Source organism: Vicia villosa, unplaced genomic scaffold (genome assembly GCF_029867415.1).
Source record: "Vicia villosa cultivar HV-30 ecotype Madison, WI unplaced genomic scaffold, Vvil1.0 ctg.001235F_1_1_3, whole genome shotgun sequence".
In the NCBI taxonomy this organism is placed as follows: domain Eukaryota; kingdom Viridiplantae; phylum Streptophyta; class Magnoliopsida; order Fabales; family Fabaceae; genus Vicia; species Vicia villosa.
In genome coordinates this window covers 128,244-155,859 of record NW_026705544.1, presented here as the reverse complement: position 1 = coordinate 155,859, position 27,616 = coordinate 128,244, and the positions used below count along the sequence as shown (strand labels likewise).

Genomic DNA, 27,616 nt, shown 5'->3' with positions numbered 1-27,616 from the left:
GCCATTAGCTCTAATGCCAATTTGTTGATATAAATACTACTTTATATATTGCTCTCTTGCTTATTGAAATGAAAATACAACAAAGTCTTTATAAAGACCCAAGATACTACTATTCTAGGAATTAAAATGCAACTGAGTTCTATTAAAAGACCACTAACCTCTTGGCCTTTCCACTACAAGAACTTTTTATTTGTCCACTGACTTCTAAATTAAAACTCATTTAAAAAATTAAACACATACTTCATACTCTCTTTTATAGAATTATTAAGTAGAGTTGATTTTTGCAAAATTAAGAGTCTTTTTCCATCATGAGAACTCCTAAAGTAGTTGTCCATATAATCCTGCCACAAGACATCTCTATAACCAGCAAATCCATCTTTCTTCACCAATTCTGGAAATGGGCCAATCCTCTCAGTAAACATAGGAAGACTGAACATTGGAACTGATACTCTTGATTGTGTGGAAGTTGTCAGTACTCTATGTTCAGCACTTTTATATTTTCCATTGCTAAGTACCTTCAAGTAAAATACAAAAGGATTATTAGTTATGATGCAAAGTACATTAGTACAATTTTAAGATTTTAACTATGTCGTATTTTTTGATTTAAAGATATATCAAACCTCTAAAGCATCACCAACATTGATGACTAAAGCTTCCTGCATTGGAGGAATTTCAAGCCACACTTCTTTTTCATCATTACTCTCATCTTCTGATTTAACATGCAATCCACCAATTCCATCTTGAAGAAGAATTGTGATAGTTCCTGAGTCTGAGTGACGCACTGTACCGACGGTGAGTTCTGGATTTGGACATGCTGGATAGTAGTTCATGTTAACCATCTTCGTACCAATAAGACTCTCCATTTTTGAATCATCTAGTTTCACTCCAAGTTTATCAATTAATATTTTTAATAAGTCTCTCGCTATCTTGGATGATAACTTCAAATATTCAAGTGCAACTTCCCTGCAAATTGAGAGAAATAAATAATTCAACAAAACCTATAATGTCTAATATGTATGCTAAATTAGATTGGACTTACTTGCATATATTAGGCCAATGTTGAAGAGCATCTTCATCACAACTATAAACCATATTGATATAATCTTTCCATTCCAACACTTTTTCTAACTCAGGTACAAAGCTAGTTTTATATCTCGTATTACTCGCACTATTGCGGTAAATAACTTTCTCCTCTGGTGGCAAGTTGAAGAAAGAGTGTGCTGAATCTTTAAGTGATTCCAACAACTCGGGAGGAACACAATGATTCACTACTTGAAAGAATCCAAGTGTCTCAGCAGCTCTAACAATTTCATCCACCACTTTTTCATGTTCTGGCCTGTGGTGTCGTTTTTTTTACCTCCCCGTTTCACTTGGGAGGACGGCACGCTAGACCCTTCACGCGAAATTTGGAAGGAGAATGCGCCCGTGGTGGGATGAATTTTGTTTCAGTTCTTCCTACGATATCACACGAACTTTCTTATTGTCCTACGAGTAGGAAAGGGAAAAAAAGATCTCAACTAAACCCTAAGAGTTTTCTAAGTGTGGGGATTTCACCTAGACTAGAAATTCTGGAGTCCGGGGGGTCGGTTATACATAGGGAAGTGTTTAAACACCCTACATATCTATAGTACTCTACAGGAACCTTCTCTGTGTCATTGTGATTGTGTTTGCTGCTAATGATTGGGAAAGTTTCTCCTTTGTGTTAGCAGAGAGAATTGAATTGATTAAAAAGACAGACAGATAGACAAACAAACTGACTATTTTTGGTATTTTATTAGCTCGCTGAGATTCCTTGTGAACCTCATGCCTACATATCCCTAGTGGAAGTCAGAGCTTAATGTAGTTCGGGGAACTAACTAGGGAAATTAATTATTTTTGGTGCCTTGCTTGAAGCTCAAGGTTGAAGCTTGAATTAAATCTCTGTTTACAGTAAAGAGGCATGAAATCATCTTTACAGAGAGGTATTTGTACTATTCTACCACAAACATTGTAAAGGAGTGACAGAATAACTGAATTCATTTCATTCAAGAGGGGGACCTTACTTGTGTGTTTGCAAGTATGCCAGTCAGATGCCTCTTAAATGAAAGAAAGATGCTCATCCTAATTAGGGAAAGTTACCTCATGTCCGAGTTTTACTGCCAGCTCATGCCTTTCAAAATCCTAAATGGGAGACTTGATTGAAATTGAAATTGAAATTGAAATGTTTGAAATGTTTGTTTGTTTGAATGTGGTAGAGTAGTAAAAATACCTCTCTATAGAGATAAGCTATGTCTATCTACTGTATGAAAGATTTGACTTTAGCTGGCTTGTATGAGGCCCAAGCTTGAGGCTTTTTGATTGATTTATTAATTATCATTCATTGACTCTGGGAGATGACTCCACTGGGGATTAATTACAGGGTATTTTTGTGTTCTGTACAAAGCCCAGAATTGAGGCTGACTCTATTTGGAGAGTGTTTATTTTGATGGATTTTTATTTGGTGTTCTGTATAAAGCCCAGAATTGAGGCTGACTCTAGCTAGGGAAAACATTATTTTCTGCCTTGTACAAAGCCCAAGGTTGTGGCTGACTCTTAAATAAACTGAGTATGGATGACTCTATGGGGAAAAGATCCTAGGTGTTAGGAATCTTTGACACATAAAAATATGGTTTAATCTGCCTTGTAAAAATCCCAAGGTTGTGGCTATTGGATGATGAAGAACTCACTGGGGAGACTCTATTATCTGCCTTGTACAATGCCCAAGGTTGAGGCTGACTCTTGACAGGGGAGTTTTATTGTTTGGTGCCTTGTATGAAGCCCAAGGTTGAGGCTAACTGTTTTTGTTGGTTTTGACTCTACTGAGGAGATTTATTTATTAAAAGACTGTTTTTCTTTGGAAGCTAACCCTTTCCAGGGATTTTGACTCAGCTGGTGAATTTGTCTTTTGAAAAAGAATGATTTTTGGAAGCTAACCCTTTCCAGGGATTTTGACTCTTTATTGACTGAACTTGGAGGCTAACCCTTTCCAGGGGTTTTGACTCTTTTGGGGAAATTATCTCCTAAGAGAATGAATCTTTGGTTTTGAAAGACTGATGTTGTTAAAATGAAAGAATGATGTTGGAGGCTAACCCTTTCCAGGGGTTTTTATTGAAATGAAGGATTGATTTTGGAGGCTAACCCTTTCCAGGGATTATTATTGAAATGATAGATTGATTTGGAGGCTAACCCTTTCCAGGGGTTTTTGTTAAAATGACAGATTGTGTGGAGGCTAACCCTTTCCAGGGATTATTATTGAAATGATAGATTGATTTGGAGGCTAACCCTTTCTAGGGGTTTTTGTTAAAATGACAGATTGTGTGGAGGCTAACCCTTTCCAGGGGTTTTTATTAAATGAATGGCAGAAAGATTATCTAGTGGAGACTTCTTGTTTAAAGCCCAAGATGAAGGATGACACTTGCTGAGGATAAGCAAATATGGATCCTAGACTCTGCTAAGGAAGATTGATGAAGATAAGGGTGACAGAGACTGTCCATGTCTCTCATTCCAAAAGGTGTACTCAATGTAAAATTGAGACAAACTTAGCTTGTTTAAAGTCTGGTTTAAATTGGAAGAAACTCACCAGGGTAGGCTAAAAGGTGACTAAAGACCTGTTCCTATGTTTATAAGAAACCTGATGGGTCCTTGCATACAAGCTCAAGAGGAAGCTGGAAACGCTTTTAAGAAGCCTGTGGGTCCTTGTACAAAGCCCAAGAGGAGGCTAATCGAGGGTCCTTGTTATAGCACAAGAGAAAGCTATGTAGTTTTGAACTTATTTTGGCTCTAAGCAAATGGGTAAGAGGTTTCACCGGGAATAATTCCTCTTTGGGTGGATGTGTCCTATTTTTTTTGGATTCTAAGGTTTTTGCCAAGATGTTTCACCGGGAATAATTCATCTTGGGGGTTTGAACTACATATCTCTAATTAGGAAAGAGCCTTCACCGGGAAGACATTCTCAATCCTAGGCCATATTCCTATAATATATATATAGTTTAACTGTCCTAGGGTTTGTACTTAAACGTAGTTCTAAACAAATATATGTACAGTTTATATTTGACAGTAATCTAAATAAAGACTGTAAATTGAAAGCTTGTAAAGCCTAACCTGGATGGAGTGGAGGCCTTTGAAGAAATATGTATAGAGCCTCAACAGTAATTGGTGGATAACAGTTGAATATATATATGATAAACAGTTAATGGTTTTTGAAAACAGAAGAAGTGAAGATGGACAAAGGTCACATAGGTATCTGAAGAGTTTCACCGGGAATAATGCCCTTCAAATACCAGAAGAATGTTTTGAAAACAGAAAGAAGATTTTGAAAATACAGTTTTGAAAACAAGCTAAGAAGAGAAAGTGTTTGGGACTTACACTCTATTAGAGGCCCAGTACTTTACAGTACTGGCTATAAAAGCAATTTGAAAATGATTTGAAATGATATAAGGTTTTGTTGTTTGAAAACCTTAATCATCCGTTTAATCGGAGACTGATAAAAGTTTTGAAAATTGACAAAAGTCAACTTAATTAAGGTAAAGATAAAGATCTATGCCTAATTAAGACCTAAACAATTAGGGTTTTATCATAAAATTATTCACAAAATAATTAGGTTAAAACAAAATGAATATATATATTTAAAGTATTTAAGAAAACACTTAAAACATACTATTTTAAACCTAATAAAAATATAAGAAATAAATAATATTTTTATGATTTTTTTGATTATTCACAAAATAGATATGCTAAATAACAAGTGTGTGAAAAATGAAGTGAAAATGACTTAATTTGATAGGTGAATTAATTGTGTGAAGTTTGTGAGAAAAATGAAAGAAAATGAGTGTTAAAAAATAGTTTTGGCCCTTGGAGGATTTGAACCCACGCCCTCTAGGTCACACACTCAAAACAAACACCACTGAGCCAACGCGCGTGTGGTGATAGTAAGCTGGTTTCAATGCAATTCATATAGTGTTCAAGTGTATAGAAGCAAAAAAGAAAATAAAATCAAAAGGTCTGGGGCGAGGGGGATTCGAACCCCAGACCTTGGGCACGCGCAACACACAAACACTCTTTACCACTGGGCTATCACGTTTTAGTCGTTTATGAAACAACTACCATTCAAAATAAAATAAACTTCAACCCTGAATTTGAATTTTTGCGCGCCACCACCATTATCATCTTCAACCTCAAGCTCTCAAATTTTGAAATTCTGAACTCCCTTAATTCTCAACCATTTGCAAAGATGTAAAGATGAAACTTGTTCTAAATTCACTCACGATTCTAAATATGTAACTAACATAAATTTATATTAACTACATCTAACTAATTTACCAGAAATCGTGATGAACCCTAAAATTTTAAAATCAAATTAAATGGCTATACTGAAAGATAAATGAATGATGATAGAGGGTTTTCAATCCTTTGATGATGCTGAACAAGATAGAATCGAGCTTTATCATAAAGAGTGCTTAAATTAAAGAGGTGGAGTTCAGAAACTTACCTCTGAAAATGAAGGTCGTGAGGATGTTGGAGAGCACCTGGGCTTGTATGAATGATCCCAAAAGCTTCCTTGTGACTCAGTGATGCTAACTGGATGTTTATTGTATCTTCAATTCCCCTGGATTGCTCTATGGACCTCCCTCGATTTGAGCTTCAAGTGGACATGGAGAGTGATGATTCTTGAGTTACAGATGAGCTGCAGCCATCTGAACAGCTTCACTATGACCAGAGGAACGTGTCTGGATGCCTGGCTTTGTTGGAAACCTTCTGAATTGCTCTATGGACCTCCAACTGCAACAGCTCCAAAGTGAGAGTAACAATGGCGTTCCTCCACTTACAGAAGTGATCCAGGTGCTTGGATCACCTCAAATGAACCCCTTTGAGATGTTAGAATGCTTACTTTCCAAAGATAAGCTCTGGTTTGAAGAAAACGATTCTTCTTGCCAAAGAACTTTGAAAAACAATAAGCATGAGAAGAGAAAGAGAAAGCAAGGAATATGGTTGCTTTGGTGTGTTTTTCTACTGAGGTATGCTCTCCTATTTATAGGCAAATGATTCAGTACTGATTGAGAGAGTGAGCTTGCTTAGTGAAGTGAATTTGGTTTCTTAGCCATGAAGAAATTTCAAAGAATATCCAAGTGTGATCATTGCATTTTCGAGCCAGCTCCCCTATCCATTGATTCTATCTGATCTTAGGGAACATTTCAGATGCAAAGTGAGCTCTAATTGGTTGGTAAGAAGATTCCTTGGGTGATTCATGAATTTGCCATAAATTCACAAATGTAATCATTACATAATCACATGTTCTTGTTTTAGGAATCTTCTTCAATTATCATGGCATGGTGAAAATGAATGCATGGCATGTTTTCAGATGTGTTATGGGTCGTGTAGCATCCATAATTGAGGTCATGTGCACAAAATTTCAAAGTTCAAAAATGATGCATGACCTATAATTTCACTTCATGAGGCCAACTTTGAACAAGCATAACTCCTAGCTCAAAATGAATTTGGAGAAGGTTGAACACAATTTGGAAAGCCCTAAACATCTACTTCAAATCATTAGTTTGGAGTTTCTTCAGAATCCTTTGGCAAATTTGTGAAAAATGAGGCCAAAGTTGGAAGAAAACTAGGTTAAAACACTTAGAAAATTTTCTAAGTGTTTATGACCTAAAACTCCAAAATTTCCAAAACTCTTAAATGATTGATCTTTTGAAAAAAGTTCCATTGTGAGATGTTGTTTTATTTTGCAAGATCTACAACTTTCATGTTGGAAGTTTTTTGAGTTGTGTAGGTGAAATTTTGAGTTCCCACAATGCCCTCAAAAACCCTAATTCCCGACTTTTTGCTCCTTGGTGAATCTCTTTGAATTTCTTTGGTCAAATGACTTTAATATCCATATATTGATGATATTGATCCTTGAAAGTCATGGTTTGACCAAAAATCTTAAAAGTCAAAGGTGAACCCATACAGTTGACTTTTCCTGATAAAGTGAAAATTTGGACTTTTGTGTAGAATCAAGATCTTCTCCTCAAATGAGTGATGTAAATGGATTATATTGAGGTAGTAGAGGTTCTTGAATCATGTCTTGAGTTTTGAATCCATGCCCTAAACAAAAGTCAACTATCCTGGTGAATTAGGTCAAAAACCCTAATTGTCGACCAGATGAAAATGATGACTGTAGACTTTGAATTGAGGTGTGATGTCCAGTGGATCTTGTCATATGAGTTATTTGAAGATGATTGATGTCTTTAAATGATCCCCTAGGGCTTTTTAGGGTTTCCCAAAGGTAATCCCTGATTTTAGTCCTTGATAGGCTAAAAAAACCCTAGTCTGGTGACCTGAGTAAACCTGTACTCAGATGACTGGGTGTCTAATCAATCATAGGTGAAATAATGAAGCTCTTGAGTCTTATGATTATATTAGAGACTAATCCTCCTATTGATTGATCCTTTGCCTGAGTTTTCTTGTTTTTGAACATCCTCGATTGAATGCCAGATGAAAGGATGACTGCTCTGGGCACTTGCTTTGACCTGATGAAAATCCTAAAGACATGTCATCTCAGGGGGGGTCAAAAATTAGGGTATGACAGATGCCCCTATTTAAGTTTCTTTTATCTGGAGGGAGAGAGATTGATATCTCGATCTCTCCTGCGTAAAAGAGACTTAAATATCAAGGAATGCCCGAATTTTGGGCGCTCCTGAGATGTTGTAATTGATAAAATCTTTGCGTGACTTGATCCCGTTGTCGCACTTGGCGGGGGATGAGGAGACAAACTCCTCCAGAAATACTTGATGTGGATTCTGGCGAATGGATGGCAGTGAGGATGCGCTATCCATCTTCTTTAACTAAGTGTTGACACTTAGAAAAAGGCAAACAACCTCCCCCTTGTTTCGGATGTCCATATCTCGAAACTGGTCTTAGTTGCGTTTGGACAATATCTCAGATAAAGAGAAAATTTCCAAAGGTCTGTTTCCTCATCAAACTTCTCATCAGCACTTGGAGATGAGACGCCATTTGATGGTAGTAGAGAAACTTCAAGGGTTTGTTTCCTCATCAAACTTCTCATCAGCACTTGGAGATGAGATACCATTTGACGGTAGTAAAGAAACTTCAAAGGTTTGTTTCCTCATCAAACTTCTTACCAGCACTTGGAGGTAAGATACCATTTGACGGTAGTAAAGAAACTTCACCATCTTCCCTTTTGACTTGACGTCTTTGAAAGGATGTCATATGGCCTCATGATCTTTTGAGGGGCTAATGACTTTGTTTGAAGGCGGACGAACTGTTTTCGGGGTGAAAACCGCCATTCGTCGACTGATGCCGGGGAACCAACAAACTGTTTTCCTAAGAGGAAAACTGCCATTCGTCGACTCTGAGGGGAACTAACAAACAGTTTTCCTAGGAGGAAAACTGTCATTTGTCAACTCTGAAGAGGATGAAACATCCCAGAAACAGACAAACTGTTTGAAGAAACTGCCATTTGTCGATTTCTTGAGTATTTAACAGACAAACTATCTTTCCTTGGGGAAAGACTGCCATTTGCCAATTGCTAGGGGAACAAACTGTCTTCTACTGGGAGAGACTGCCATTTGTTGATCCTGTCGTGAAAGAAAGTGAACAAACTGTCTTCTGCTGAAAGAGACTGCCATTTGCTGACTTTGTTGAGGAATCTTTAAGCGAAACGAACTGTCTTCATGAAGAAGGCTGCCATTCGTTATTTTTTGCTCGAAAAAGTAAGTGAACTGTCTTTTGCTGAAAGAGACTGCCATTCACTGACTTCGCTGGGGAATCTGAACTATCTTCTGGACGAAGACTACCATTCACTGATTCCGCTGGGGAATCATTTGTCGATCTGCTGGGAGATTCTGAATTATTTTCTTTGACGAAAAAGTGGCATCTCTTGACCTTGCTGGGGAAATACCAAACTGTTTTCCAGGAGGAAAAACTACCACTTGTCAATTATGTCGAGGAATCCATATTTCTTAGAGAAGAGAACCGCTCATCGACCCTGTAGGGAATTCCAAAATGCGAAACAGACTATCTTATCTGAAGAAAACTGTCGAATGTCGCTTTGCGAGAGAATCTCAGCTGAGGAATTCCAAAAGTGAACAAACTATCTCTTTGAGGGAGACTACCATCTGTTGACTTGCTTGGGGAGATCCTTGTGTATGAACTGTTGTCTCGAAGGAAAAAGTTTCTCCGGAACTTGCAGGGGAAACTTGAGTTCATGCCTCAATGACTCGGGCATTCACATGATCAAAGCCTGACTCGACTATGCAGTTATGATGTAATGTATGCATGAATATTATGACAATTATAAAATGTAAAGTGAATGTGAATAAAATTGTCGCGGATGTAAAATCCTATGATACGACTTGAATTCTTGTTGATCAGAAGATGTCCTCTTCTTGTAGTTCGAACTCTGTTGGGAATACCTCGTTATCAGTTGTCCGCTGTCCGAAGTGAGTAATATGAATTGAAGTAAAGATCCGTCATCGGGAGATGTTCGCAAAGCGACCTCATGGGGAAATCTTGGTTCCCGGAGTCTCAACCGTTCTCGGAGCAACTGTTTGCATTCTTCCTATTGTTTGTAAACCTTAGAAAGAAATTTCACCTTTATTTTTGCAAGTAAATTCATTTATTTTATGAAAACATTTGTTTCAAGAAAATGACTGTTTAAACTTGAAATGCATTTCAAGAAACTGAATAAGACTAGATTGCAAAGAAAAGGCACAAGGCTCAAATTATTATTTATGGAATGGTAATCAGCCAAATGCTTGATTCCATGGAGTATTTACAAAGTTTGAAATTGGTAATTTTCGGGAAAAGGGCTACGATGAAACGTGACGACCGTTATCTTTCCCTTCCTCTCCGAGTTGCGCTGTATTCGTGCTTCGTAGAAGATGACCTACTGCTGATGAATACTCCGCTATGGATTTTGAATGATCAAGTTTGTCCTGAACACAGTTACTTGCCATATATCCCTAACTTTTGCGTAAACTACCCCTTTCGGGTTTTAAGTTTACCGGGATTGATTAATATTTTTTTTATGTCTCTAACTTTTGCCTGAATCGCCCTTTCGGGTTTTCAATTCACCGAGACGCTCTTTTTTGCCTAAGCCGCTCTTTGCGAGTTTTCAACTTAGCGAGCTGTTCTTTTAATTATTTAGGCGAAGTATTTCTTGACTGCGTCGACGTTCACAGGACGGGTGAATTCTTCTCCATCCATAGTCGTGAGTATTAAGGCTCCTCCTGAGAAAGCTCTCTTGACCACGTAGGGGCCGTCATAATTTGGAGTCCATTTCCCTCTCGAATCTGTGAGAAAAGATTGAATCTTTTTGAGTACAAGGTCGCCTTCTTTGATTGTGTGAGGTCGAACCTTTTTGTCGAGAGCTTTCTTCATTCTTTGTTGATATAGCTGCTTTGACACCACTCGGCTTCTGTTAATTTTGCCTCCATCAAAATTCTCATTGATGGAATCTCAACCTCTATTGGTAGGACTGCCTCCATGCCATATACAAGGGAGAAAGGAGTTGCTCCGGTCGAAGTACATACTGATGTACGGTAACCATGAAGAGCATACGGGAGCATTTCATGCCAATCTTTGTAAGTGATGACCATCTTCTGAACGATTTTCTTGATGTTTTTGTTAGCTGCTTCTACAGCCCCATTCATCTTTGGTCTGTAAGGAGATGAGTTGTGATGTTCAATCTTGAATTCTTCACAAAGCTCCTTCATCATTTTGTTATTCAAATTTGACCCATTGTCAGTGATTATCTTGCTAGGAATGCCGTAGCGACAGATGATGTGATTCTTGATAAACCTGACGACAACTTGTCTTGTAACGTTTGCATATGAAGCTGCTTCAACCCATTTGGTGAAATAGTCTATGGCTACCAAGATGAAGCGATGTCCGTTGGACGCTTTTGGCTCGATCATTCCAATCATGTCGATTCCCCACATGGAGAAAGGCCAAGGGGAAGAGAGTATGCTGAGAAGAGATGGTGGCACATGAATTCTATCGGCATAGATCTGACATTTGTGACACCTCTTTGCGTACTGGTAGCAATCTGACTCCATCGTCAGCCAATAATATCCTGCTCTCAGTATTTTCCTTGTCATGGTGTGTCCATTGGTGTGAGTACCAAAGGAACCTTCATGTATTTCTCTCATGAGTGCTCCTGCTTCTTTTTTGTCAACGCATCTGAGCAGAACCATGTCAAAGTTTCTCTTGTACAGAACATCTTCATTCAGGAAGAATCTACAAGCTAACCTTCTCAAAGTCTTTCTATCTTTCTTTGACGCCCCAAGAGGGTACTCTTGCTTTTGAAGAAAGTTCTTGATGTCGTGATACCACGGTTTGTCGTCGATGATTGCTTCTACTGTGAAAACATGAGCGGGCCTATCCAGGCGCATAACATCGATCTGAGGAATGTCATTCCAATGATTTATCCTAATCATGGAAGAGAGTGTAGCTAATGCATCAGCCAAGTTGTTTTCTTCACGAGGAATGTGATGAAAATCTACCCTGTCGAAGAATGGTAATAATCTTCTTGCGTAGTCTTTGTAAGGAATTAGCCCTGGTTGGCGTGTTTCCCATTCTCCTTTGATTTGATTGATGACCAAAGCAGAATCTCCATATACATCCAAGTGTTTGATTCTTAGATCCATGGCTTCTTCGAGACCCATGATGCAAGCTCCATATTCGGCCTCATTGTTTGTGCACTTGAAAGTTAATCTAGCAGTAAATGGAATATGGGTACCCTGAGGTGTAACAATGATTGCCCCAATTCCTCGTCCATAAGCATTGACAGCTCCGTCAAAGATTAAGCCCCACTGGGATCCTATCTCAGGTCCTTCGTCTGGTAGTGGCTCGTCGTAATCTTTCATCTTGAGGTACATGACGTCCTCGTCCGGAAAGTCGAAACTGGTTGATTCATGACCATTGAGTGGGTGGTGAGCCAGGTGTTCAGCTAGAATGCTTCCTTTCACGGCTTTCTGTGCGTGATACTCAATGTCATATTCTGATAACAACATCTGCCAACGCGCAATTCTCCCGGTTAAAGCAGGCTTCTCAAAGATGTACTTGATTGGATCCATATGAGAGATCAAACGAGTAGTATGTCGAATCATGTACTGGCGGAGACGCTTGGCAGCCCAGGCCAAAGCACAACACGTCTTCTCGAGCATGGAGTAGCGGGATTCACAGTCAGTGAATTTCTTGCTCAGGTAGTAAATGGCATGCTCTTTTCTCTTTTTCTCGTCTTGCTGTCCAAGGACACAACCCATGGAATCTTCTAAGACGGTTAAGTACATTATCAAAGGTCTTCCTTCCACTGGAGGAGACAAGATGGGTGGTTCGAGCAGATATTCTTTAATGCTGTCGAACGCTTTCTGACAATCGTCTGTCCAGACGCAACTTTGATTTTTCCGTAGAAGTTTGAAAATAGGAGCGCAAGTTGCAGTCATGAGATATATGAATCTCGAAATGTAATTCAGACGTCCAAGAAATCCTCTAACTTGTTTCTCGGTTCTGGGTGAAGGCATTTCATGAATTGCCTTGACTTTGTCTGGATCTACTTCAATTCCTCGTTTGCTGACAATGAAACCAAGGAGTTTTCCTGAGTAGACACCAAAGGTGCACTTGTTGGGGTTCAGGCGAAGCTGAAACTTCCGTAAGCGTTGAAATAACTTTGTCAGATCCTGTATGTGATCTTCTTCATTTTCTGATTTGGCAATCATGTCGTCCACATAGACTTCCACTTCTTTATGCATCATGTCGTGGAAAAGTGTAGTCATGGCCCTTTGATAAGTTGCCCCTGCGTTCTTCAGTCCAAAAGGCATAACACGATAGCAGAACGTGCCCCAGGGGGTGATGAAAGATGTTTTCTCCATGTCTTTAGGTGCCATTTTGATTTGGTTGTATCCTGAAAATCCGTCCATGAACGAGAAAACTTTGGATTTTGTTGTACTGTCTACCAACATATCAATATGTGGTAAAGGAAAATCATCCTTAGGGCTAGCTTTGTTCAAATCTCTGTAGTCGACGCACATGCGGACTTTTCCGTCTTTCTTAGGAACGGGAACAATGTTAGCTAACCACTGAGGGTATTCTGAAGTGACGAGGAAACCTGCGTTGATCTGCTTTTGAACTTCCTCTTTGATTTTCATGGCCATCTCCGGATGAGTTCTTCTTAATTTTTGCTTGACCGGAGGGCATTCTGCTTTTAATGGCAAGTGATGCTCCACTATACTGGTATCCAACCCTGGCATATCTTGATAAGACCAAGCGAAGACATCTGAGAATTCTTTGAGCAGCTGTATCAAACTCTCTCTGATCTCTGAACTGAGCGAAGCTCCAATCTTTACCTCTTTTCTGTTTCCATCGGAACCAAGGTTAATGATCTCTAGAGGCTCATTGTATGGTTGAATGGCCTCTTCCTTTTGTTGAAGTAACCGGGAAATTTCCCTTGATATTTCTTCGTCTTCTTCTTCCTCTGCCTCGAATACAGGAAACTCAAAGCTTGGAGAAGTCATATGGTCGCACGTTTCAATGGGGTATTTTATGATTAATCTGCATATGTGTGATAAGTTTTATTTAGACAACGAGGGAAGACTCGGTGTATGCAGTTAATGGAATATTTGATGTTTTTTAAGGGTGTTTTTTAGGATTACCAATTTCCGAAAAAGAGAAAAGGAAAACTAAACGAAGGAACAGAATGACATTTTTATTTATTGACAGTCATTTCTTGAAACAAAGACCCTATAAAACAAAACTCTATTGCTTTGGGCGAAGCAAAGAGGGACATTTTCCTAAGAAATAGTAAAATGCAAAGCCCTATGAAACATCTCTTCACCCTGGGCTATGGTGAGAGGACAAAATAACGGTGAAAGTTCCTACTTAGGAGTGCGAACAACAATTGAAACTTCAACAGCTATCCAATAGTGGCGAACCCCATTATGCACTAAGTAATCTGGAACCTTAGGCTTAAGCTGGCCTATGGTAAGTCTTGATTTACCAACCACTGTCTTTGCAACACTCAGACGATCTTCTTCTACTTCAGCAGACTGAGCGGTGTGAGCATACCCATTTCCCAGTGGAGTATGTCGGTTTTTCTTTTGAGGAAACTTCCAATCTTCTGAATGGAGAGACTCGTTGTCGAAGACACTTTCGAGATCATCCTCTTCTGTATTTTGGTCTTGCTCTTCTCCCAAGATGGCATTGACTAGATATGTGAACTCTAGATCCGTAGCCTCGGAAGGTGACTTGGGGATATAATCCTCAATGATGACTTCACCAGATGCTGATGATGAATAGCAAGGGTTATACATCTCTTTTGGCTGAGAGAGGTACTCAAAATCAATGTTCCATCCAGTCGGAACAATATCTTCAAGAGAGATTCCTGAACTTTCAGGAGCGAAGTATTTCACCATGTAGTCGAATTTTCCGCTTGGTTCTCCTAATGTATCCCAAGTCTCTTCGGGGATAGGAGAAACTTCTTCTGATGAACCATGACTTCTGGTGGTGAAGCTGTCAGTAACTTCATCACTGCTTGGTTGAGTCTTACTTTCAGATCCTTTAGTCGGATAACAGCAAGGTGAATCAGACTCTGGTAGGGAGATATATCCAATAGTTATGGGAAGATCCACTTCTCCGAAAACTGACTTTCTTGATCCATCAAATGCTTTGACGATGACATGACTTTTCTTAGAGGGTAACCTTCGAAGGATAATCTTGACAATGTTGATTTAGGCATGACGTTGAGAGAGGATCTATTGTCTATTAGGACTCCTGTGAGTACATCACCCATGCAGCCAACTGAGATGTGAAGTGGAAGATTGTGGTCCACTCCTTCTTCAGGAAGATCTTCGTCACAGAAACTTAGGTTAGTTCTGGCGGAGATGTTGGCAACGATGTTATTGAATTGGCTTATAGTAACACTTGGTTCTACGAAAGCTTGTTCCAAAACTTTCTGTAGAGCTTCCCTATGAGCTTTAGAACTCAATAGCAGGGAAAGAACAGAAATCCTAGACGGAGTATGTAGTAATTGATCTACAATGTTGTATTCACTCCTCTGGATTAACTTCAAGATCTCATCATTTTCTTTCGCTTGAACAGCATTGGTCGGATGATTGTCTCGCCTATGTGGTACTTCCTCTGAAGGTTTCTCCACATTTTCTGTTGTTCTGTTGAAGACTCGTCCACTTCTGGTGACTCGACTAACATCAGCAATGTTGACAACAGACAGTAATGGTATTTCCTTACCATTTTCAATGAATGTAGCATTGTACTTGTATGGTATAGCCTTGTCAGACTCATACGGTACGGAACCTGGTAAGTAGATAACTAGTGGAGCAACTGCTGTCTTCCTACTATCATACTTGACTTGCATTGGTTCAACTTGATTAATTTGAGGAGATATGGTAAAGACTTCATCATCTTCTCTGTTGGCAAGAACAGTAATGGTATTGTCATCCATCAGCTTTTGAATGTCGTTGCGAACACGCAAGCATCCTCGTGAATTTCTTCGACAGATTTCGCATCTACTGTAAGGATGGAAATCCGTTCCAAAGTAGGCAAGTCCATTTAAAGTTTTGTGGAACCTGACTACCGATCCTTCAAGATCTTCAACTTTGTAGATTTTGTATTCTCCTGGACATCCTTGAACCATGTTGATGTCATGTTCAGTTCTGACTCGGATATGTTGAATCCATCCTAAGTCCATTTGTTCTTGTAATGCAGCTTGAACTACGGCACATCCTTGATTATTCTTTGGACAAATTTCACATGTGAAGTAGTTGTGAGGTGGTACATGGCCGTACCCAGCTTGTTTAGCGTGCATCTTGACACGATTTTCCCCTATCTGACGAATGTCGTAGATTTGAATGACGTTAGGGTGTTGATCTATCAGGTTTACTGAAGAATCTTTATGCTGCGGCAACGGATTTGCTTGGACGTTTGGATTAGTATCTTTGAAGGATAGCATTCCGCTCTTTACTAATCGTTGGACGTCAACCTTGAAAGAGAAACAGTTCTCAATATTGTGACCTGGTGCCCCTTGATGATAGGGACAAGATTGGTCAGCCTTATACCATGGCGAGGAACTGTTTGTAGGATTTGGAGGACTCCTCGTCTGAATGAGTCCTTTTGCCAGTAATGTTGGAAACAATTCTGCATACGGCATTGGTACGGGGTCAAAGGCAGGATACCTTGGAGCCCGATTGTTGTAATTTGGAGGTCGAACCTGCTGCTGAGGTTGCTGCGACCTTTGTTGAATTTGTTGTTACGAAACCTGAGGTTGATAAGCTGGCGCTGAGTTAACAACCGGAGTTATTGCTGCAACTTGAGGTTGGAATTTCTTCTTGATTTTGTGCAAGACATTGCTGACATCTTGATCCTTTTTCTTCTGGAAAGAACTTCCATACTTCCTTGGACCAATAGAAGATTCTGGTTCTTTGTTCAAGCGTCCTTCTCGAACTGCTTCTTCTAAACGTACACCCATGTTTACCATCTCGGTAAAGTCACTTGGTGCACTTGCAACCATTCGTCCGTAGTAAAATGGACTCAAAGTTTTGAGATAGATTTTTGTCATTTCTTTCTATTCAAGTGGTGGACAAATTTGAGCAGCAACTTCACGCCATCTCCGAGCGTATTCCTTGAAGCTTTCTCTATCCTTTTGAGTCATGGCCCGGAGTTGATCTCTGTCGGGAGCCATATCCAGATTGTACTTATACTGTTTGACGAAGGCCTCTCCGAGGTCTCGAAAAGTACGAATCTCTGAACTGTCCAAGTTCTTGTACCATTTGAGTGCAGCACCAGTCAGGCTGTCTTGAAAATAATGAATGAGCAATTGTTGATTATCAGTCTGAGTTGACATTCTTCGAGCGTACATCACAAGATGACTTTGTGGGCATGAATTCCCTTTGTACTTCTCAAACTCTGGTACTTTGAATTTGTGAGGAATCTTAACATTTGGAACCAGACAGAGGTCTGCAGCATTCTTTCCAAATAGATCTTGTCCTCGAAGAGTCTTGAGTTCCTTCTGCATTTGCAGAAACTGTTCTTGGAACTCGTCCAATCTTTCATACACGCCAGCATCCTCACTTGGAGCGTGATGATATACTTGTCCGCCCTGCGGGGGAACAGTATGCATAATCGGTCGTGGGGAAGCCATGACAGCAGATCTTGGAATCTCAGCATTCTGTTGTGTGAAACCCATTGCCGTTGCTCTTGGAACTTCAATTTCCAGAGGTTTGTAACCCTCCGGTGGACGCATATCCATGGTGACTTTTGGAGCTTTAGAAGCTGGAGGTATGTACCCTTCTGGAGTAAAGTTATACGGCATGCCCCAAGGTCGATCAGGCGGCATGGTATACTGAGGAATAGGAGTAGAAACAATCTCGGAGACCACAGTCCTTTGCGGTTCTTCTGGCGTTGGTCGATTTTGCGCAACTACCAGGGCTTCTACCATACTATTGAGTCTTTCAACAGTACCTTTGAGAGTATTAATCTCTTCTCTGAGTTCTTCATTCTCTTGCTCAAAGTCTTCCATTCTTTTCTTGCGACTTGAACGAGTGTTGTACGGATGAGACAGCTTGAAAGTCTTGGTTCACCTCCTTCTCCTCCTCTCTTTCTGGAGAAAGGAAAGTGACTATTAGATCCGCGAAAATTCTCGTGTCAGTGCGTACAGCTAAAGCGATGTATGATATGCAATTAAGTTAATATTTTTCAAGGAAACACCATAATTACGTTATGAAACATCAAACTTTTATTAATTAAGCGAAAACGCCGTTTTTACACACTTTGAAAAGGGAAATACAGAGAAACTGAGAGAAAGGACTCTAAAATTTTGACGAAGAGCCGACTTCACGTTCTAACATCTTCTTCTGTTTCTTGAGCTGAGCGTTCTCTAACGTGAGCTGATCGATGATCCAGGAAGCAGGAGGGATATGATGAGAAAGTGATGATTGTGTCACTTGTCGATCAAGTACTTCAAGTAACTCATCCTTCCTTCTTAGGATGTTTTGAATCTCAACATTTTCCGTGTTGACAATTCGATACTTGTTCCCCCAAGCATTCCTTTCTTGGCATACCTTGTTTAATGCCGCTTGTAATTTTTCAACATCGGTGGAGAAAAGGTAAATGGGTTCCCTTAGGGGAATAGGTTCTTGATGTTGATATGGCATCCTGAGCTTGAATGCTCTGACGCGTACCCATTGAAGGTAAGGATCCAAGGAGATGCAAAGATGTTTTCCTAACAATCTTCTCCCTTTGCTGTGTACAAGACGCCAGGCTTGGACAATTTCCTTCTTCAGCATGTTGCCATGATCGTCGATGTTCTTGAAGAACAGACCCTCCAATTGGATGTTACTTGGTATATTTTTCATAGGATAGCCGTATTGACGACGGGCTAAAGCTGGATCGTAACTGATTCCTCCCTTAGTTCCAATAAGGGGTATGTTGGGAAAACATCCGCAACTGAAGATGATCTTGGTTTCGTCGTTGTCAGGACTACACCACTCAATGTCCGTATGAGTGAGAGACGTGATTTTCTGTGACCAGTAAAGGCCATCCCTCATGTTCCAGAAAGTGTTAGACTTTGGCAGGTGCGAGACGAACCATTCGTATAATAACGGTACGCAGCATGTGATTAATCCTCCTCGCTGCAGGTTTCTTGAATGCACAGAGTGATAAGCATCCGCAAGCAAGGTTGGAACTGGATTTCCAATTAAGAAGATCTTAATTGCGTTGATATCGACGAAATCGTTAATGTTAGGGAATAAAAACAATCCGTAGATAAGCAAAGCCAAGATTTCCTCAAAAGCGCTCATATCTTGGATGCTGACGAAGTACCGAGCTTGATCAAACAGGAATTTGGAGGGCAATCCTTGAATTCCTCCTCTACTCACCATATGAGTTCTGATGTCGACTACGTTCAAAGGAGTAGTTGCAGCAATGATAATGTCGTCAGGATTCTTTTCTAAACCGGAGTACGGATCTTGCGCGTACACGGGTATTCCAATCAGACGAGAGTACTCCTCCAATGTAGGCATGAGCTGATAATCTGGAAAGGTGAAGCAGTGATACGTTGGATCGTAAAACTGCACCAAGGTGGGAAGGATCCCATCCACAATGTTGGTATTGAGCAAAGGCAGAAGTTTTCCATACTTCTCCTTGAAAACCTGGGGGTTGACCACCAGTTTTCCGAGCTTTCCCAGTTCCTCGACCTGGGGAATCTTGAAGGTGTATTTCCTAGCTCTCTTTCTTCCATAATCCATGGTATAGATCCTTAAGTCCTTTCTCCGTTTCTCTCTTTCTCTGAAGTTCAAAACGTTCGTTATTTAGTTTCCTTGAAAAACGACTCGAAAAAGACTCTTTTTTGCTTTTAGTTGTTTATTAATGAATGATGCATGAATGCATGAATGCACACACAAGAGTTTTAAACAAACATGGCGTTGAAGGGTATAGTGGTCATGAAGTCAAAACGCAAACCTCGCCCCAATGGTAAACTAAGGATAAGGATTTTTGTACCTGTAGAACGGGTTCTAGGGGTCTCAGAGTTTTTGCTCAACCTTAAAGATACGTTGATTGGTATCTATAAGAGAGTTTCCTCTGAGTGTAGTATCTGCGTGACAATTACTTTTGTAATCACCGCTCTACGTCCTAAAAAAAAGCTTTAAGTGGGGTTAATGTGTTTCTAGGTCCTCCTGGTACAAATCAGTCTCGGAATGCAGTGGCGCAGTTAATCACAACCAGCCAGGCAAATCCCAAGAGTAGACTTGGAAACCAAGATTAGAGGGTCTTCACCGGGAAGACATCCTCCATCCTATCTTATGTTGCACTCAAATCCGGGTATAGGATTTCTCACCACAAGGGGGAATCAAGCCCTTTCCCGATACAGAATAAACAAAATAAACAAATATATATGCAACAATCACATGATATGACACAGAGGTTAGGCAGGACCTCTCTTGTTTGAGGGGGAATTTGGCATCCCTAATTCCTCATTGGGGCTGGACCAGCAACAGGTCAACCATTGGTTTGGATGAAAAACCAAGGTTTTTAACACTTATATCCCCAGCAGAGTCGCCATTTTTCTGTGGTGTCGTTTTTTTTACCTCCCCGTTTCACTTGGGAGGACGGCACGCTAGACCCTTCACGCGAAATTTGGAAGGAGAATGCGCCCGTGGTGGGATGAATTTTGTTTCAGTTCTTCCTACGATATCACACGAACTTTCTTATTGTCCTACGAGTAGGAAAGGGAAAAAAAGATCTCAACTAAACCCTAAGAGTTTTCTAAGTGTGGGGATTTCACCTAGACTAGAAATTCTGGAGTCCGGGGGGTCGGTTATACATAGGGAAGTGTTTAAACACCCTACATATCTGTAGTACTCTACAGGAACCTTCTCTGTGTCATTGTGATTGTGTTTGCTGCTAATGATTGGGAAAGTTTCTCCTTTGTGTTAGGAGAGAGAATTGAATTGATTAAAAAGACAGACAGATAGACAAACAAACTGACTATTTTTGGTATTTTATTAGCTCGCTGAGATTCCTTGTGAACCTCATGCCTACATATCCCTAGTGGAAGTCAGAGCTTAATGTAGTTCGGGGAACTAACTAGGGAAATTAATTATTTTTGGTGCCTTGCTTGAAGCTCAAGGTTGAAGCTTGAATTAAATCTTTGTTTACAGTAAAGAGGCATGAAATCATCTTTACAGAGAGGTATTTGTACTATTCTACCACAAACATTGTAAAGGAGTGACAGAATAACTGAATTCATTTCATTCAAGAGGGGGACCTTACTTGTGTGTTTGCAAGTATGCCAGTCAGATGCCTCTTAAATGAAAGAAAGATGCTCATCCAAATTAGGGAAAGTTACCACATGTCTGAGTTTTACTGCCAGCTCATGCCTTTCAAAATCCTAAATGGGAGACTTGATTGAAATTGAAATTGAAATTGAAATGTTTGAAATTTTTGTTTGTTTGAATGTGGTAGAGTAGTAAAAATATCTCTCTATAGAGATAAGCTATGTCTATCTACTGTATGAAAGATTTGACTTTAGCTGGCTTGTATGAGGCCCAAGCTTGAGGCTTTTTGATTGATTTATTAATTATCATTCATTGACTCTGGGAGATGACTCCACTGAGGATTAATTACAGGGTATTTTTGTGTTCTGTACAAAGCCCAGAATTGAGGCTAACTCTATTTGGAGAGTGTTTATTTTGATGGATTTTTATTTGGTGTTCTGTATAAAGCCCAGAATTGAGGCTGACTCTAGCTAGGGAAAACATTATTTTCTGCCTTGTACAAAGCCCAAGGTTGTGGCTGACTCTTAAATAAACTGAGTATGGATGACTCTATGGGGAAAAGATCCTAGGTGTTAGGAATCTTTGACACATAAAAATATGGTTTAATCTGCCTTGTACAAAGCCCAAGGTTGTGGCTATTGGATGATGAAGAACTCACTGGGGAGACTCTATTATCTGCCTTGTACAATGCCCAAGGTTGAGGCTGACTCTTGACAGGGGAGTTTTATTGTTTGGTGCCTTGTATGAAGCCCAAGGTTGAGGCTAACTGTTTTTGTTGGTTTTGACTCTACTGAGGAGATTTTTTTTATTAAAAGACTGTTTTTCTTTGGAAGCTAACCCTTTCCAGGGATTTTGACTCAGCTGGTGAATTTGTCTTTTGAAAAAGAATGATTTTTGGAAGCTAACCCTTTCCAGGGATTTTGACTCTTTATTGACTGAACTTGGAGGCTAACCCTTTCCAGGGGTTTTGACTCTTTTGGGGAAATTATCTCCTAAGAGAATGAATCTTTGGTTTTGAAAGACTGATGTTGTTAAAATGAAAGAATGATGTTGGAGGCTAACCCTTTCCAGGGGTTTTTATTGAAATGAAGGATTGATTTTGGAGGCTAACCCTTTCCAGGGATTATTATTGAAATGATAGATTGATTTGGAGGCTAACCCTTTCCAGGGGTTTTTGTTAAAATGACAGATTGTGTGGAGGCTAACCCTTTCCAGGGATTATTATTGAAATGATAGATTGATTTGGAGGCTAACCCTTTCCAGGGGTTTTTGTTAAAATGACAGATTGTGTGGAGGCTAACCCTTTCCAGGGGTTTTTATTAAAATCACAGATTGTGTGGAGGCTAACCCTTTCCAGGGGTTTTTATTAAAATGAATTGCAGAAAGATTATCTAGTGGAGACTTCTTGTTTAAAGCCCAAGATGAAGGATGACACTTGCTGAGGATAAGCAAATATGGATCCTAGACTCTGCTAAGGAAGATTGATGAAGATAAGGGTGACAGAGACTGTCCATGTCTCTCATTCCAAAAGGTGTACTCAATGTAAAATTGAGACAAACTTAGCTTGTTTAAAGTCTGGTTTAAATTGGAAGAAACTCACCAGGGTAGGCTAAAAGGTGACTAAAGACCTGTTCCTATGTTTATAAGAAACCTGATGGGTCCTTGTATACAAGCTCAAGAGGAAGTTGGAAACGCTTTTAAGAAGCCTGTGGGTCCTTGTACAAAGCCCAAGAGGAGGCTAATCGAGGGTCCTTGTTATAGCACAAGAGAAAGCTATGTAGTTTTGAACTTATTTTGGCTCTAAGAAAATGGGTAAGAGGTTTCACCGGGAATAATTCCTCTTTGGGTGGATGTGTCCTATTTTTTTTGGATTCTAAGGTTTTTGCCAAGATGTTTCACCGGGAATAATTCATCTTGGGGGTTTGAACTACAGATCTCTAATTAGGAAAGAGCCTTCACCGGGAAGACATTCTCAATCCTAGGCCATATTCCTATAATATATATATAGTTTAACTGTCCTAGGGTTTGTACTTAAACGTAGTTCTAAACAAATATATGTACAGTTTATATTTGACAGTAATCTAAATAAAGACTGTAAATTGAAAGCTTGTAAAGCCTAACCTGGATGGAGTGGAGGCCTTTGAAGAAGTATGTATAGAGCCTCAACAGTAATTGGTGGATAACAGTTGAATATATATATGATAAACAGTTAATGGTTTTTGAAAACAGAAGAAGTGAAGATGGACAAAGGTCACATAGGTATTTGAAGAGTTTCACCGGGAATAATGCCCTTCAAATACCAGAAGAATGTTTTGAAAACAGAAAGAAGATTTTGAAAATACAGTTTTGAAAACAAGCTAAGAAGAGAAGGTGTTTGGGACTTACACTCTATTAGAGGCCCAGTACTTTACAGTACTGGCTATAAAAGCAATTTGAAAATGATTTGAAATGATATAAGGTTTTGTTGTTTGAAAACCTTAATCATCCGTTTAATCGGAGACTGATAACAGTTTTGAAAATTGAGAAAAGTCAACTTAATTAAGGTAAAGATAAAGATCTATGCCTAATTAAGACCTAAACAATTAGGGTTTTATCATAAAATTATTCACAAAATAATTAGGTTAAAACAAAATGAATATATATATTTAAAGTATTTAAGAAAACACTTAAAACATACTATTTTAAACCTAATAAAAATATAAGAAATAAATAATATTTTTATGATTTTTTTGATTATTCACAAAATAGATATGCTAAATAACAAGTGTGTGAAAAATGAAGTGAAAATGACTTAATTTGATAGGTGAATTAATTGTGTGAAGTTTGTGAGAAAAATGAAAGAAAATGAGTGTTAAAAAATAGTTTTGGCTCTTGGAGGATTTGAACCCACGCCCTCTAGGTCACACACTCAAAACAAACACCACTGAGTCAACGCGCGTGTGGTGATATTAAGCTGGTTTCAATGCAATTCATATAGTGTTCAAGTGTATAGAAGCAAAAAAGAAAATAAAATCAAAAGGTCTGGGGCGAGGGGGATTCGAACCCCAGACCTTGGTCACGCGCAACACACAAACACTCTTTACCACTGGGCTATCACGTTTTAGTCGTTTATGAAACAACTACCATTCAAAATAAAATAAACTTCAACCCTGAATTTGAATTTTTGCGCGCCACCACCATTATCATCTTCAACCTCAAGCTCTCAAATTTTGAAATTCTGAACTCCCTTAATTCTCAACCATTTGCAAAGATGTAAAGATGAAACTTGTTCTAAATTCACTCACGATTCTAAATATGTAACTAACATAAATTTATATTAACTACATCTAACTAATTTACCAGAAATCGTGAAGAACCCTAAAATTTAAAAATCAAATTAAATGGCTATACTGAAAGATAAATGAATGATGATAGAGGGTTTTCAATCCTCTGATGATGCTGAACAAGATAGAATCGAGCTTTATCACAAAGAGTGATTAAATTAAAGAGGTGGAGTTCAGAAACTTACCTCTGAAAATGAAGGTCGTGAGGATGTTGGAGAGCACCTGGGCTTGTATGAATGATCCCAAAAGCTTCCTTGTGACTCAGTGATGCTAACTGGATGTTTATTGTATCTTCAATTCCCCTGAATTGCTCTATGGACCTCCCTCGATTTGAGCTTCAAGTGGACATGGAGAGTGATGATTCTTGAGTTACAGATGAGCTGCAGCCATCTGAACAGCTTCACTATGACCAGAGGAACGTGTCTGGATGCCTGGCTTTGTTGGAAAACTTCTGAATTGCTCTATGGACCTCCAACTGCAACAGCTCCAAAGTGAGAGTAACAATGGCGTTTCTCCACTTACAGAAGTGATCCAGGTGCTTGGATCACCTCAAATGAACCCCTTTGAGATGTTAGAATGCTTACTTTCCAAAGATAAGCTCTGGTTTGAAGAAAACGATTCTTCTTGCCAAAGAACTTTGAAAAACAATAAGCATGAGAAGAGAAAGAGAAAGTAAGGAATATGGTTGCTTTGGTGTGTTTTTCTACTGAGGTATGCTCTCCTATTTATAGGCAAATGATTCAGTACTGATTGAGAGAGTGAGCTTGCTTAGTGAAGTGAATTTTGTTTCTTAGCCATGAAGAAATTTCAAAGAATATCCAAGTGTGATCATTGCATTTTCGAGCCAGCTCCCCTATCCATTGATTCTTTCAGATCTTAGGGAACATTTCAGATGCAAAGTGAGCTCTAATTGGTTGGTAAGAAGATTCCTTGGGTGATTCATCAATTTGCCATAAATTCACAAATGTAATCATTACATAATCACATGTTCTTGTTTTAGGATTCTTCTTCAATTATCATGGCATGGTGAAAATGAATGCATGGCATGTTTTCAGATGTGTTATGGGTCATGTAGCATCCATAATTGAGGTCATGTGCACAAAATTTCAAAGTTCAAAAATGATGCATGACCTATAATTTCACTTCATGAGGCCAACTTTGAACAAGCATAACTCCTAGCTCAAAATGAATTTGGAGAAGGTTGAACACAATTTGGAAAGCCCTAAACATCTACTTCAAATCATTAGTTTGGAGTTTCTTCAGAATCCTTTGGAAAATTTGTGAAAAATGAGGCCAAAGTTGGAAGAAAACTAGGTTAAAACACTTAGAAAATTTTCTAAAAGTGTTTATGACCTAAAACTCCAAAATTTCCAAAACTCTTAAATGATTGATCTTTTGAAAAAAGTTCCATTGTGAGATGTTGTTTTATTTTGCAAGATCTACAACTTTCATGTTGGAAGTTTTTTGAGTTGTGTAGGTGAAATTTTGAGTTCCCATAATGCCCTCAAAAACCCTAATTCCCGACTTTTTGCTCCTTGGTGAATCTCTTTGAATTTCTTTGGTCAAATGACTTTAATATCCATATATTGATGATACTGATCCTTGAAAGTCATGGTTTGACCAAAAATCTTAAAAGTCAAAGGTGAACCCATAAAGTGAAAATTTGGACTTTTGTGTAGAATCAAGATCTTCTCCTCAAATGAGTGATGTAAATGGATTATATTGAGGTAGTAGAGGTTCTTGAATCATGTCTTGAGTTTTGAATCCATGCCCTAAACAAAAGTCAACTATCCTGGTGAATTAGGTCAAAAACCCTAATTGTCGACCAGGTGAAAATGATGACTGTAGACTTTGAATTGAGGTGTGATGTCCAGTGGATCTTGTCATATGAGTTATTTGAAGATGATTGATCTCTTTAAATGATCCCCTGGGGCTTTTTAGGGTTTCCCAAAGGTGATCCCTGATTTTAGTCCTTGATAGGCTAAAAAAAACCTAGTCTGGTGACCTGAGTAAACCTGTACTCAGATGACTGGGTGTCTAATCAATCATAGGTGAAATAATGAAGCTCTTGAGTCTTATGATTATATTAGAGACTAATCCTCCTATTGATTGATCCTTTGCCTGAGTTTTCTTGTTTTTGAACATCCTCGATTGAATGCCAGATGAAAGGATGACTGCTCTGGGCACTTGCTTTGACTTGATGAAAATCCTAAAGACATGTCATCTCAGGGGGGTCAAAAATAAGGGTATGACATGGCCCATTGAGTTTTGATAAATCAATAGGTTGAATTTCACATGGTTTTGAGTTTAGTTTGTTGATTCTGTTGTTTATGGGTTGTATGCTAAATTAGATTGGACTTACTTGCATATATTAGGCCAATGTTGAAGAGCATCTTCATCACAACTATAAACCATATTGATATAATCTTTCCATTCCAACACTTTTTCTAACTCAGGTACAAAGCTAGTTTTATATCTCGTATTACTCGCACTATTGCGGTAAATAACTTTGTCCTCTGGTGGCAAGTTGAAGAAAGAGTGTGCTGAATCTTTAAGTGATTCCAACAACTCGGGAGGAACACAATGATTCACTACTTGAAAGAATCCAAGTGTCTCAGCAGCTCTAACAATTTCATCCACCACTTTTTCATGTTCTGGCCCATTGAGTTTTGATAAATCAATAGGTTGAATTTCACATGGTTTTGAGTTTAGTTTGCTGATTCTGTTGTTTATGGGTTGTATGTATATTTTTGGAACCTCTGATAAACCTGAGTCAACTAAACCTTTGATCCCATTTCCATCTTTTACAACAAAGTTGTACAATGAATCCGAGGAGTTGGAAATTTGTGCCATGAAAGTGTGCAATTTTTTATGCTTGGATTAAGAGGAAATTGTTGTGAAAGAAGGAAACTTATTAACGAATGTAACATGAGTGATATGCTTTTATAAGTCTTCGTAAGTGAAAAATAATACACATAAGGAGTTCAGCTGCGGTTAAAAAGTAAGAAAAAAACAGTTTAAAAATATATTGACATAAGGACTAATACGACTTGATTAAATTTAGCAAAAAATTAAATAGATACTATTTTTTATTTATGAATTTATTTGACCTCTCCAATTTTTGTGAGGAACTAAAATACTAAAATAGTTCTTTACCTTAAAATAAAAGAACAAAGCACAAAAAGTAAAAGAAAATTACACAAAATTCAAACACAAAAATTTGTATTGATAATATCAAAAAATGATATATTTGTAAAGACTAATCACATAATTAAACCTTAAGTAATTAATCTTTCAAAATAAAAAATATTCATTTGAATTTTTCATAGTAGCTATCATTCTTCGTACCTTTCTATGTCTCGATACTATCTCATCTTCTCTTCACCTATAAAAGAATTAGATTTTCTTTCTCCCCAAATTACTATGGCCAAATATACGACATCCTCATCCACTCTCATTTTCCAATATTATTTTTTGTTT

At 38.7% G+C, this 27,616-nt stretch overlaps 1 protein-coding gene across 1 annotated transcript; it reads right to left on the bottom strand.

Moving 5' to 3' along the window:
* Positions 1-20: 20 nt before the first annotated feature.
* LOC131634128 (scopoletin 8-hydroxylase-like) lies at positions 21-26,989 on the bottom strand. Its single transcript, XM_058904788.1, has 3 exons — positions 26,499-26,989; positions 1,040-1,336; positions 21-963 (listed from the first exon to the last, which is right to left on the bottom strand). Exons 1-3 carry the CDS (start codon positions 26,987-26,989, stop codon positions 615-617), a joined length of 1,137 nt encoding a protein of 378 aa, XP_058760771.1. The 3' UTR covers positions 21-614.
* Positions 26,990-27,616: the final 627 nt, after the last annotated feature.

Excerpts from the sequence above, each read along its gene's own strand:
- LOC131634128 (XM_058904788.1), bottom strand. The coding sequence starts at position 26,989 with ATGGCACAAATTTCCAACTCCTCGGATTCATTGTACAACTTTGTTGTA. Across the intron at positions 1,337-26,498 it reads CATTGGCCTAATATATGCAA|GCCAGAACATGAAAAAGTGG; the intron begins GTAAGTCCAATC and ends ACGACACCACAG. Across the intron at positions 964-1,039 it reads CATTGGCCTAATATATGCAA|GGAAGTTGCACTTGAATATT; the intron begins GTAAGTCCAATC and ends CTCAATTTGCAG.